The sequence below is a fragment of the Zosterops lateralis genome, assembly GCF_965231275.1.
Source record: "Zosterops lateralis genome assembly, chromosome: 17".
Classification (NCBI taxonomy): Eukaryota; Metazoa; Chordata; class Aves; order Passeriformes; family Zosteropidae; genus Zosterops; species Zosterops lateralis.
In genome coordinates this window covers 1794496-1807359 of record NC_139777.1, presented here as the reverse complement: position 1 = coordinate 1807359, position 12864 = coordinate 1794496, and the positions used below count along the sequence as shown (strand labels likewise).

Here is a 12864-nt window from a genome sequence, read left to right as displayed (position 1 = left end):
AATATCTCCTGCAAGCTGCATCCACACATGAGGTACTCCTGCTCTCCCACTGCCCATCTGTTTGGCCAACAACAATGCCTAAAATCAGAATAAAATACACCTGGCAGGATGTTTCTCCTCTCTGGATAAGTTGCTTCTACTCTAACTCTGTAGCCAGCTTTGCTCTGTTACAAGTCAGCAGTTAAAAACTTGTGCCTTCACACAAAAACATCCTCAACAAAAACATCAATGAGTTACATTGTCTAAAGCTGGTGTTTTATCTATAGCAACTGTATTAGCCCCGGTTGCTTACGTGGGTTTTAAAGCCAGCTTTGGAAGGAGATTAGTGGGGTGCTAATGGTTTCAGGCCACAGTTAATGTTGGGCAGGGCGGCCACTTGCAAGTCCTACAGGAGTGTGGAATGCTGAAGAGGGAAAATGGTCTCTGAATTCTGTTCAGTTTGAGAGCTGATGTATTTCAATAAAGACATTGAGAAGATATTTTAGTTGCTGCTCCTTATTTTTCTTCTTCAAGGCTCAGACAAAACCTCTGATGCAAGGTCCAAGTTTAGTTGTTATTTTTTTTTCTCCATGCATAACTAAATATTTGGATGCCTCTTTTTTCTTTCCAAGAGGAAATCTTTATTAAACTTCACAGAGGCATTAGGTGCTTGCATGGAGTGTGTTCTCAGCACTCTGAGCAATCAGACTTTTGCCACAGTGTTCAGCAGAATTATATCAAATTTTTGGACTATAGTTTTTATTTATCCTGTTGAAGTGCTGCAGTGTAAATGAAACACATGTAAGTGTAATCTTGGTGTGTGGTAGATTAAGCAAATAGCAACTGACAGAAAATGCTGAGGCACTTAGTCCTGAGCAGATCAGGCTGTAAGTGCCTCTTAAAAAGAATCCAGACAGTGTTTTTAAAATGCACTTGTCCTGCTTAGAGACTTCACAGGTTTTGTGTCAGGTAAAGCTTTCATTTCTGTTTTTGTGGAGACTATACATTTTTATAAGTCAGGAGTGCTGTTGGACCCTTGTGTGTCATACTGTGATATTTCTGCTTGATGAGTTCCCAGCTCCTGTGTTTTGAGCCCTTTATTCAGTTGCTTTTCTAGTCGTCCCAAAGCAGGAAGATCCTTTTCTTTCTGGTAGCAGAAGGTGGTTTCCACCTTTCTTACCATCTTCAAGAAAGGAGTAAGGGATGATGTAGAGATGGAGAAATACCTCTTATAGCCTTTCCTGTGCTGACAAATCCTGGTTTTGATCCTTAGCTGAAATATTATCTTAAGGAATATGGAGGCTCTGGTTAAATCTATGAGCAAACATGATAAATATTTACATCAGCAGTACCATTATTCCTCTATAATACAGAACTTTTGTGCACAGGTCACTGCTCTGTGACTCCTGCCTGATGTTAATCCAGCTAAAGAAGTTGCCTTTTTCATCCTCTTTGTCAGCAACATTCCTGTTCCTCCAGTTTCAGGCACTGGGGACCTGTGTCAGCCCACTGAGGAGTGTGCTGGTGTCTCCAGGGAGCAGGAACCTTTACCTGCAGTTGTGATCAGCTTGAGAATCCCAGATGTGGGAGAAAGAAAAAAAAAAAATTAAATTTACTTACTTCTAAATAAGAATCCAGTTTTAATCAGACTGACAGGAGAAGTAGTTTGTCATTTAGCTGTTGAAAGAGAACAGGAACATGAGTCTCAACACTGCTGTGCTGAGAGGATCTCCAGCCAGAACAGACCCAAATTTTCCTCTGTGATGGTGTTGGGATAAATCTGTGAGATCCCAGAGAGCAGGAAGGTGAAGGCACAGAAATGCAGAGTCAGTTGCTGTGCATGTTTTTTACCTCTGGGCACTTTTGGCTGGTATCCTCCAAAGCTCAACCACCACCTCAAAGGCAGCTGACAAATGAAAGTAATGATTTAATTGTCTCACAATAATCCGAGACCTGCGATCTTGCCTTGAGGGCTTTTGTGTGGAATGGTGAAAAGGAGAATTCCTTAGGACAGAACTGAAGGTTGTAAATAAGTAACAACTGCTCCAAAGCAGGAGGAGAGATTTCAGTTTTCCTTGCACTTTGGCCTCCTGATGATCCCATCCAAGAAATGCTCAGTGGAAATATTTGGCATCAATTAAAGATCTGCTTTCGTCACACGAAATGACATTTTGGTCTGTTCTGATTCATATATTTCAAATTATTTAGGGAGGAATATTTGTCTTAGAAGAAAATCACTGAGGTTTTGGGATACTGTGCCTTGTATAAACCTTGACCCCAAAGGAAAAATAGCAAAATAAATAATGCTTTTATGGCCATGAGCTTTTGCTGCACTTTATGTGCTCAAGAACTTCACTGAACAAACCACTATAAACTGTAGGCAGTTCTAGGGAGTCATTTATATCTTAACATGGCATGAGGCTTTTATTCACAGTTGTGTGTTTTCTAGAAATTGTTGGGTTTAAGTCATAATGCTGTTTTAAAAGTTACTGCTCCCAAAAGCACAGCAGATTTCAGTAACTGCAGTGGCACTGCTGGTTTAAGAAACTGATCTCACTGATTTTTGAATGAGGAAGAATTTCAGTTTGATTTTAAAGCTCTATTTTTTATAAAGTTGAAAAAGGATGGATTTATTTTCAAGCAATGTAGAAAAACCTCACAAAAATCCATCTTGGTACTCTCCTACTTGGTAATATTGACATCACAGATCTTAACAGCAATTTCTGCTATTTCAGTTCCTGAAATGTGCATCCATAAATATCCTTTTTTGAGAAGTGCCTCGCACTGGTGAGTGTTTGCTGTCTGTAGATACTTGGGGTGCACCTGCAGTCCAAGATCTCAGTGCCCATCACTGCCTGAAAAACATCTTTATTGCCATTTAAGTTTTGCTTTCAAATACAGAATTCTAATTAGATGTCAGAGTATTGCAATTAGGCCCATCCTGTGCTTTTTTTTAAAAGTACTTGGACATCTTTTTGGTTGCTTAAGAAAGGTGATCTGAAACTCCAGAACTCTGATCCAGCTCAGTGTAATTTGTGAATTCCAGTTGCATATTTTGATTTGTGGGCTGGATTCTGAGCAGTGCAGAGTCAGACTCAGCCACCCAGCACCTTCTGGAGAGTTGCTCAAACTGAGCTCACTGAAGCTAAAATCTGACTTTCCTGACATTAATTTATTCTGTATGTCTTGATAAATTGAATTGAAATCTTGCTGCAAGCTAATGAGAGGAACCTGAGGAGCCACATTTGTGTGGGAAGGTTCCAAGGCTTGTCCCACTCTGTTCCTCCCTTATCAGCTGAGACACTGGTTTTGCTTGTTTGTGTTCAAGATTCTGGCAGTGTCTAGCAGACAACATTTAGCTTTGTGAGGCTGAATCTCTGCTCTTGAGCTATTTATAATCTTTCCTTGCAGATCTTTCTTTCTCTAATGGCTGTTCCTGCAGTCTTGTTCTATTCCCCTGCATAGTCTTTGTGTACCCTAATCAATCACTAATTTTCTCTCCCAGTTACTCTTTTCAGTGTGCTGCCCTCTTATCCTGAAAGGCTTGTTAATGAAGCAGGAACATTTGTAAATTGGGAACAATATTGGAGATATAAAAATATTTGTATCCAGGTTTTCAAATAGATTTATTACTAATTCCTTGTGTAACTGATTTGGCTTCAAGGTACGACATTGATTGCGTGGAAAACTTCAAAGGATGCTTCAATCTGGGAATTTTGCCCTTTTAAATCCTGTTTGCTGTCTACATTATAGTTTTATTGTATCATATAGATTATTTTCTTAGTGTTGCTCCATCTCTAACCACCCACCTGTGCCCCAGGTTACCTCCCCAACAGCATCCACGCGGTGGAGGCGATGCTGGCCGCCGCGAGCATCGGTGCCATCTGGAGCTCCACGTCCCCAGACTTCGGCATCAACGTGAGTAACCTCGCTGCCTGTGCACCCTCACTGCGCCCCAGACAGACTCCAGGGTGATGAATTCAGGTGACAGATGGGTTTTGTTCCCTTCAGTCCTGCTGCCACCTCCTGGCACAGCCCAGCGCTCCGTGGCTTTTCCAGCTGCACCAACCCGCTCGCCCTGGCTTGTCACTGCTGATTTTCAGCTCCATGGGTTGAGTGCCTTGAGCTACTCGCTGTTGGGATATTTTTAGATGGGCTCCGTGGTCTTGGTGAGCTTTTGTTATATTAAGTATGCAAATGAGCAGCAGTGCAACAGAGTTGTCTGAGGTTTGGCTCTTCTTCCCAAATCCTGCCCCAGGTTGCTCAGCCACACTCAGGTTTCCACACTCTGATTTCTTTGCCAGAGTATCTCATCTTTTGCCTCCTTTCAGGGTGAGCTCAGCACCTGAACTCGGCACCACCTGGTTGGTCTTTTCCACAACAGTGAGGGATTCCATACTAATATCACTAACCTGATGAACTCTTTTTAGTCTCAAAATAAATGCTGGGTGTGAAATTATGACACCCAAACAGATACTCCCTAAAAGCTTTGGGAATATATTCTGCTCTGTTTGGAAAGTTTTTAGCAGACAACAACAACAGAGCTAAATCACTTCTAATAGGGGTATTGAACCTCTCTTGAGGTAATAGGGATATTGAACCTCTAAGTTTACATATGAAAAATGTAATGTTTTTGAATTTCACAGTGTGGAGAACAGTGTTTTTAGATAAACACCTCAATTTTTGGTGTTTAACCCTGGGAAAAATGTATGGAATAATTATTCCTGGATTAGCACTAGAGGGCAGCAGCATTCCACGTCCTTATGCTTGAGGAGGTATCGTTGGGAAAAAAAAATGATTAAAAAAATCATTACAGCATGTAATGATCAATCTGTTCTACAAATATTTTCTGCTTACTCAGAAAATGATGGTGTGGAGTATTTTCTGTGCAATGTGATTCGATCTCTTATCTGGGAGAAGATTGTTCACTTTACTTGCATTACAAAGGGCTGGTGTGTTTTCTGTCCATGCTGGTGTGCTGTTGTTTTCAGTGCCCAGCTTTTAGTTTTTTGTGATAGCTTTTTAATGAAACTCGGCCTTGGAGCTGCAGTGCCATCAATATCATTTATTTTCCTTTTGGCAGCGTGTGTTGGTATGAATTCAAATCCTAAAATCCTGAAGGAGATCAGCAGAGCCCCTCAGAAACATTGCCTTCCACCCTGAGGAAAAGCCATTCCTCCTCTTGTGAAGTTGCATTACTCCTGTTATTATATCAAAAAAAAAAACTTCTGTGCTGAGAGAAATAATGCAGCATTTCCAACACATTTGAAGTCCAATTGTGTGTGTGTGTGTGTGTGTTTTGTGAAGCTCAGAAATGTCACTCCTCTGAGCTGCCTACACACTGCAGGCTCTGAATGCCATCCCTCCCAAGGCTTCCAGCCTTGAGGAAGTCTGCTGTCAGAGAACCACTGAGCTGCCTCCCACACACACACAGAGCCACTCTTGGCAGCTGCTGCTTCATCTCTCTGCTCCCTGCTATCCCTTCTCAGAAATTAATGGCAGAGTGGTGGCCTGTGCACGAGGAATTGTTGGATTTATAGGTTTATAAAGAAGTTCTGCTCACAGAGCCTTTGGTGAGCTCAGTGCAGCTCCATTTGTGAGGCACTGAACAATTTTTTTGGACTGAACTTGGAGGCTCATGGAGTAGAACGAGCCATATCTGCCACACCTGAGCTTTTTGTGGAAGGAATTCCTTGCTGAGCCATCTGGTTGGATTAAAGTTCCAGTGTAGCAATTACATGTTCCATCTGTTTGTATTGCCTTTGTATCATCTCAGGCTGCCCAGTGGGATTGGATCCTGCCACTGCTAATGAATGTGACTGGGTGTGTTAGCAGGTTTGGTTAAGGCCCTGAGAACTGGAGACATCTCTGCTTCTGATTCACACTTCTCTTCACATTTGACTCTTCTCTTTAGAGCACCCTCAGTGCTCACAGGTCTGAATTTTTAACCAGCAGGCAGGATGGAGATGGGCTGTGTGTGCTCTGCACTCAGCATGAGGGTGTGCACACACACACACAGAAATGCACACAGCACGTGTGGGGCTGCTTGCTCTGTTCCTGGGAAATGCTAAAAAGGAGGAGGTGTGAGAATATACCAAAGAAACAGGAAATTTGACTTCATACTCCCTTAGAGAATAACTATAATATATTAATTTAATCTCCATTTTTGTTAGGTAACACACTAGGGACTTCTTGAAAACTACTTCTGGTGTTTCACAAATTCTGGTGATTTTGTTTTGTTTTAAAGTAATTGATAAATTTGAATATCAGTGCATTGTTACTGTATTTTCTTATAATATGAGCAAGAAAAAGGAAATACAAGAGGGAAAGCTGTTAAGTGACATTCTCAGCTGATTAATTTCTATTTAGCCATATCCCTATACCCTACCTATAATTTCCTGAGGAGACAGCATGGAGAAATTGTCAGGACAGGACTCCTGTCCTTTTGCAGCAGAATTTTTTTGCAACGCTGAACAGCCCAGCTTGGAAAGGAGTTTAACGGAGATGAGTTGATTGTGATGTTTTTGCTTTCATCTTCTGATTTGCCACTAATTTGTTTCTCATTTTGGCTGCAGTGTAGAGGGCAAAATAGAAAACAAGAAGGATAAAGAATGCTGGGAAGAATATGCAGATGACTCAAGTCTGATTTCTGCGGCATGATCTGGGAGATTGTTCTTGAGCACTTAGCTGACAATTTTACAGTATTGTGTAATCTTGTAGTCCTTAATGCTTCAAGTAATGGAGCTAGAGAGGTTTGAACATCAGTGTGCTGAGAGCTTTTATTGAAAGGATTTGCTTCTTGCTGTTGAATACAAAGAGATCCATTTCTGGTAGGCTGCTGCATGCAGTGTACATGGAAAAAAAGTAAATGCCAGAAGGGTTTTAATCTCAAATAGGATGATAGCTGTGGTAAATTTGTGAACACAGTGTAAGCTGGAGGAGACACCTGAAAATTTAGCATTTGAATGTGTTGTGCTGCAGAGATTCTAAAGGAGCTGTGGTGTCTTTTGTTGGTAGTCTGTGTGTGTTCAATAACAATTTATTTTGCTAAAAAAAACCAGTGACTTGGCTTCCTTTGTTAATGGTGGCAGAACAAAGCTGCCAGTTCATGTGGGGACCCACCTCACCACGTAAATTCCTTTTCCCCAAGGCTGATGTTTGTTCCCCCAGCCCTGGTGCAGCCAGGAGTCCTGAGCACCTTCCTGGACACCAAGTGCCCAATTCCTGCTCACATCAAGCTCCTGGTCCTCTTTGCACGACTCTAATCTGACTCCAAGGTGGTTTTTTAGCTGTTTAGAACCTTGTGAGCTTGGCCCTTGTGTAAAGAATGTTCTGTGATCCATGGAGGGTTTTATCATGGGTTGATCTGTTTGGGGGTCATTAAATAGGTTGTAACAATCTATTTAATGTTGTGAAATAAATTGTTGTGCTTCAGAGATCTTGTGTGAATGAAAGACAAGCAGGCAGTCTTTTAACAACTCTCCTGTCAATCCTTGTCCTTATCCCTTGCTTGTTTTTAAATTTGCATTTAGCACCCACTGGAGTTTCCTACTGTAGCAGTTAATTTTGTATTTTTAACACATTTTTCTCTTTATCCCCAGGGTGTACTGGACAGATTTTCCCAAATTCAGCCTAAGCTCATCTTCTCAGTGGAAGCTGTTATATACAATGGCAAAGAACACAACCACTTGGAAAAGCTGCTGAGGGTGGTAAAAGGTATTTCACTGCATCCCACCTGCTCTGTGGCTCTGTGAGCACTCAGAGCCTGCACTGCCACTGCTTGTTGTTGTCTTTCCTTCTTTATGGTGCCCACTGAGGCTTTCAGAACAGATTTGGGTAAAAGCTGAACGGTCTTTTCTGTAATTTTAACAGTTTTCTGCTTGTTTAACTTTAATAGATCATCAGAATTTAGCCAGCTGTAGAAACAAGGGGAGCAGGGGCTGATGATGGTGTTTTTAAGCTCAAGCAAAGTGCTGCTGAAGACAAATGCAGAGGTATTACAGCACTAAAGCTTGCAGATTTACACATAAAAAGCTGGCAGCACTGAGGGAAATTACATCTTGGGTAACAATTCAGTCCTCTGGGGTTTCAATACTCAGTGCATCAGAATTATTTCTGTTACTTAATGCATTGCCCTGTATGATTTAATCAGGCAGAAAAGACCTTTGCTTATGTAATTGAATGTAGGAAATAATTGGTTGTTTTTTTTTTTTTCCTTCTACCAGGCCTTCCAGACCTAAAAAAGGTGGTGGTGATTCCATATGTATCCTCAAGAGAAGCCATAGATATTTCTAAGATTCCAAACAGGTAATGGGAGCACTGCTGGGCACAGAGGTGATCTTACACATGGGCTGGGGTAATGCTTTCAGAAAGTTTTGAAACATTCCTTTTTTTTTTTCCCTTCCTTCTTGTGCAGTGTCTTTTTAGAAGACTTCCTTGCTACTGGGAAAGGAGACCAGCCTCCCCAGCTGGAATTTGAGCAGCTGCCTTTCAACCATCCTCTCTTTATCATGTATTCCTCAGGCACCACAGGGGCACCAAAATGCATGGTTCACTCAGCAGGGGTATGTCTTCCCTCCTGGGGCTGCACTGCCTCTGCTTAACTGCTTGGGTTACATTTCTCCTTTAACAGCATCACTCCCTGATGTATTTTAAAGAAAAAATTGATTGCTGACAGTTTTTCAGTAACTTGACAGTGTTAGTGACTATTTGAAAGCGAGTGTGGATGGGTAAGGATATAAAATATTTTGGTTTGGAAATCAGCGTGGAGACCTTTCAGATTCCAGGGGTTTCCTGGGAGCAAGTGTCACTCACAAAAGCACCAGAAGTGGTCTGACTGTCAATTGAAAAAGAAAAGCCAAAGAACTTGGATTGGATGTTTGCAACTGATTTTTTTTTTTTTTTTTTGGGCATTGTTAACTTGAGGCCCATAGCGAGCTTGTAGTTTTTATTATCTGGATAATTTTTTACCTTGAATGTTACTTCATGTTTATCAGTTTAGAGTATGTCATCCTCATCAATTCTTTAAGAAAAGAAGCCAGAGAGAGTTGGAATCTCTGAGTGTAGGTTTTGCATTGAATGGAAACTGCTTGAAGCAATGTCTTGTTGTGGCTAAAGATAAAATCTGATATTGGTGCCAGGATGACCCTTGCTCACATACTTTACACTTGCTGTAAATGTTCTAAATTTCTTAAAGTAGAGGAAGTGACTGCAGCAGTGTTGAAACTTTAATTTTGCTATAATCCTTAATAAAAGGCAGGTTTTTTTTCCCCATTTAAGGCAGGCAGGATGTGTTGCTTAGAGCACTTGTGTATAAATGGAGCTGCACAACTCTTAGCCAGAGTCCTTCATTGCTGCTCGTTGCTCTGCAAGTCAGGATGAGCATCCTGCAGGGCTGGGTTGGCCTGAGGGCAGGACCCTTTGATGCTGTGCCCCCAGTGTGTGTGTTCTTGCCTCTCTTTGATGGCAGGGACTGGAGGATTTGCCCACAGACAAATCCCCTGCTGCCTGTGAACACTCTGCTTTATATCTCATCACTCAGCAGGAGATGGTACCAGGCAGCACCTGGTGTACAGAATGGTCCCTTTGGGACACAAACCCAGTGTTTGGGAAGAAGAAAGGAGGTGGGTTTTGAAGTTTGACAGCTGTTTTGAAGCTCTGCTGCCTTTAGACTGGTTAAATACTTGCAGAGGTGGATTAGCAAAAAAACAGGGGAAGGTGTTTTGTTCAGTGATGGGTGATAAACACTAGAGATCAAAAATAGCTCTAGATCAGACAATAGGACTTTTCTTCTGCAAACTTCTTTCTTTTCCCATGTTACCTGTGTTTGCTTGCCCTGAATCATGACTCTGCTCTCCAGCTGAGTCATGTACAGAGCTACCTTAGAGTTTAGGTCAGGCTACTCATCCTTGCTGAGGAGGAGAGCAAGTGATGGATGGATGAATAAGATTTGTTTTTTTGTGGTGATTCTGTTCCCACTGAGCAGCTCTGTAGTTGTGGTGCAGGATGATTTTTCTCCTGGTGCTAACAGCAAATGGTTGCATTAGAGACCTCAGTGTTTGAATAGGACCTACAAAGTCCATGCAAACCAATCCTCAGATGTCTTTTACACACTTTATTGGGTTTGTCTGTTTGTTCTAGGCTTAATCTTGTTTCCACTGGAATTAATAGGATGATTTGCATTGATTTGATTAAAAAAGAAAAAAAAGGCAGAATTGGCCTACTGTCTTTGTTTTATTTTTCAGCCTTAGTTTAAACCAAGTGTGTTTCTGGTAGTGAAGACAGCAAGAAGAGATGACATTTTGGTGAAGACATTTCAATTATTGTATTTATAGCATGTTCCAATGCTGGTTTGTTACTGTACTGATTTTAGATGGCAACAGGCAGCCTACTTTAAATTCACAACTCACTTTATCTAATTCTGCAGTATGTTTCTGCTCTGTTTTCTTGCTACGCAGTGGAATGAGATACATAAATAAAGAAAATGAAGCCAGGTCATGGGAGATGATTTAAAAATGGTGGTTCTGAGGAGTAGGCTTGGTTTTTTTTTGTATGGTTTTGACCTGTTGGGTGTGCTGCAGAAATATGTCAGTGATTGTTCTTTAGTCCTAAAAACATTGAGGCAAGATGAAGAACCATTCCTATCAGCCCCCTTCCCAGTTATTCCATGCCCCCAGCTATCTAAGGAGAGAATTTTGAGATAAAATCCTCTTCAGTTCACATCTCTCCATCTCAAGGACTTGCAAGGCTTGGTCTTAAACCTCTGCACTGCTGCAGATTCCTCGTGTAGGTGCAGGCAGATCTCTCTGAGGCTGTTTCCTGCTCAGATTCTCCTGAGCTCTGCTGCTCTGAGGAGCTGCTCCTGCCCCTCTCAGCTCAGCCCTGCTTTGGAAATCCCTCCTGGGGCACAGCAGCAGCTGTTCCTGCTGCTTCCTGACACTCCAGATGCTCAGCACTTCACCAGCCCTGCCTTGGTCCTGAGGAGAGAACCAGTGAGTTTTATCAGCTGCCACATCTGGTGGGAAGTGATAAATGCTTGGGGTTTATTTGGAGGGTCATAAAAGTTCTATAAATAAACTGGTCCTATAAATTAACTCAAGAGAGCGTTTTGGGCTGTGAGTGTAGAGCAGCTCTGCCTTCTCCCAGAGTCCTTTTGTTTCCAGCCTGGGATATATATGAGGTTTTGCAGGGAAATTGTTCATAGCCTGTACCTAAAACCATTGTTAAAAATCCCCTTTTGGTTCCCAAAACTGTGAAGCAGCGAAAACTAAAGGAAGGAAAAAGGAAAACCAGTATTTACATTAATTGAATATGACTTTTAATTTTGCTATTTTGCGTGGCTCTTTCAGAATCTCCCGCAGGGACAATGTGCTTTCCTCTATAAACGCAGTAATTACGTAAACACCTGCAATTCTTTTTGGCAGCCCTTACAGATTCGGTTCGACACAATATTTCTAAATCCCGATTTTTTGGGGTGGTTTTCAGCTGCAGAAGGTGGCAGCTGTAGCTAGATGGCAGCGTTGTGACAGCTGAGGGCGTTCAAACAGCAGTAGGTGAATTCAGACCTGGTTCCTTTGAGCAGCGAAGTGAAAATAAGATTTAATCCTTTATTTTTATTTAATGTTTTCTGCTTTTTTTCTCCCGAAGCATGTGCCAGCTTTACGACTCTCCTTTTTCATTTCGAATGTTTATCTGTAATCTGTTTTCTTTCAGTGTAAATCTTGTTTCATGCTTATGAGCCTCTTAATATTTTCACTATGACTCCTTGCATAAACGCAAAAACCATTTTTTATTTTAACATTGGCTACATTAATTTGTCACTGCAGTGAAGTGACTTAATGAAGTAGTCTGTAAATTTATTTATCCTAGCCAAGTTCTGCTTTAATGATGATCAGGAAGGTGGTTTAGCAGCATTTCCAACAAAAGGAAGTAACACATTTCAGGACATTATTAATATTGATGCTCTGAGCAGTGAGACATTTCACATTTCTAGTCACTCCAGTGTTTACAAGAGATCTCTACTGTCAGGCCTTTTGTCTCCTCGATGTTAATAGATAAGATAATTTGGACTCATGGTGCTAATGTTCAGCAGCTGCTGCAGTTGATGGCAGCCCTCAGTCCTTCAGTCCTCCCATTGCCCAAATACATCCAAAATGAAACTGTCAAAGGGCTTCTCTTGGAAAATCTGATTGCTTAAAGCTTGCTGTTAAAATTAAAGTCTGCTTTGGAGTGCTGTGCAACTCTGATGTCTGTGTGTGGAGTTGGAAGGGAGTTGTTTATTCCGTGGATTAAAAGTGATGTGCAGTGGGAGTTGCTGGGGTCTAATGAGAGAGGCTGGAAAGTTGTGTGAGAAAATGGAGAATGCAATTGCTGTTGCTGTAGATAGGCCCTGGGATTTACTTCAGCTGGAGTTAAAGGAAATACTTGCTTTAATCCTGGAGTACATCCTGCAAGCTACTGACTGTGTTAGTGTTTTTTGAAGCCTTAATGTGCTGTCAGAGTTTTGCTTTTCGTTTATGTGATCTGGTGTTTTCCTTTCACTCTTTTTGCAGGGCACCCTCATCCAGCACCTGAAGGAACACATTCTTCATGGCAACATGAGCAGCAGTGATGTGATTATGTACTACACAACGGCAAGTGGGCCTTAAAGGCATTCTTAAAAACACTGCAACATCTTTTTCCTGTAAAGATGGGACAACTTTTCATACAAATCCAAAAGTACACTTCTCTATGTGTTAAATTTACTGCAAGGGATTGTCCCACCTGAGTTTAAAAAAAAAAAAAATCAGGTGAAATAATAAAATGCAACAGGGACCTTTCTGAGGAAAGGTCAAACCCATGTTAAATGTTTCTGACCTAACTGGTGAGGAAAATGGATTGATTTTT

At 41.5% G+C, this 12864-nt stretch overlaps 1 protein-coding gene across 1 annotated transcript in view; it reads left to right on the top strand.

The window, feature by feature from the left end:
* AACS (acetoacetyl-CoA synthetase) overlaps window positions 1-12864 on the top strand; it is a 37667-nt gene that overhangs the window by 11484 nt on the left and 13319 nt on the right. Inside the window, exons 5-9 of the mRNA XM_083874014.1 lie at window positions 3800-3897; window positions 7581-7695; window positions 8205-8286; window positions 8396-8543; window positions 12531-12611. Of these exons, the coding sequence (XP_083730140.1) occupies window positions 3800-3897; window positions 7581-7695; window positions 8205-8286; window positions 8396-8543; window positions 12531-12611 (524 nt within the window). The remainder of the gene's footprint in view (window positions 1-3799; window positions 3898-7580; window positions 7696-8204; window positions 8287-8395; window positions 8544-12530; window positions 12612-12864) is intronic.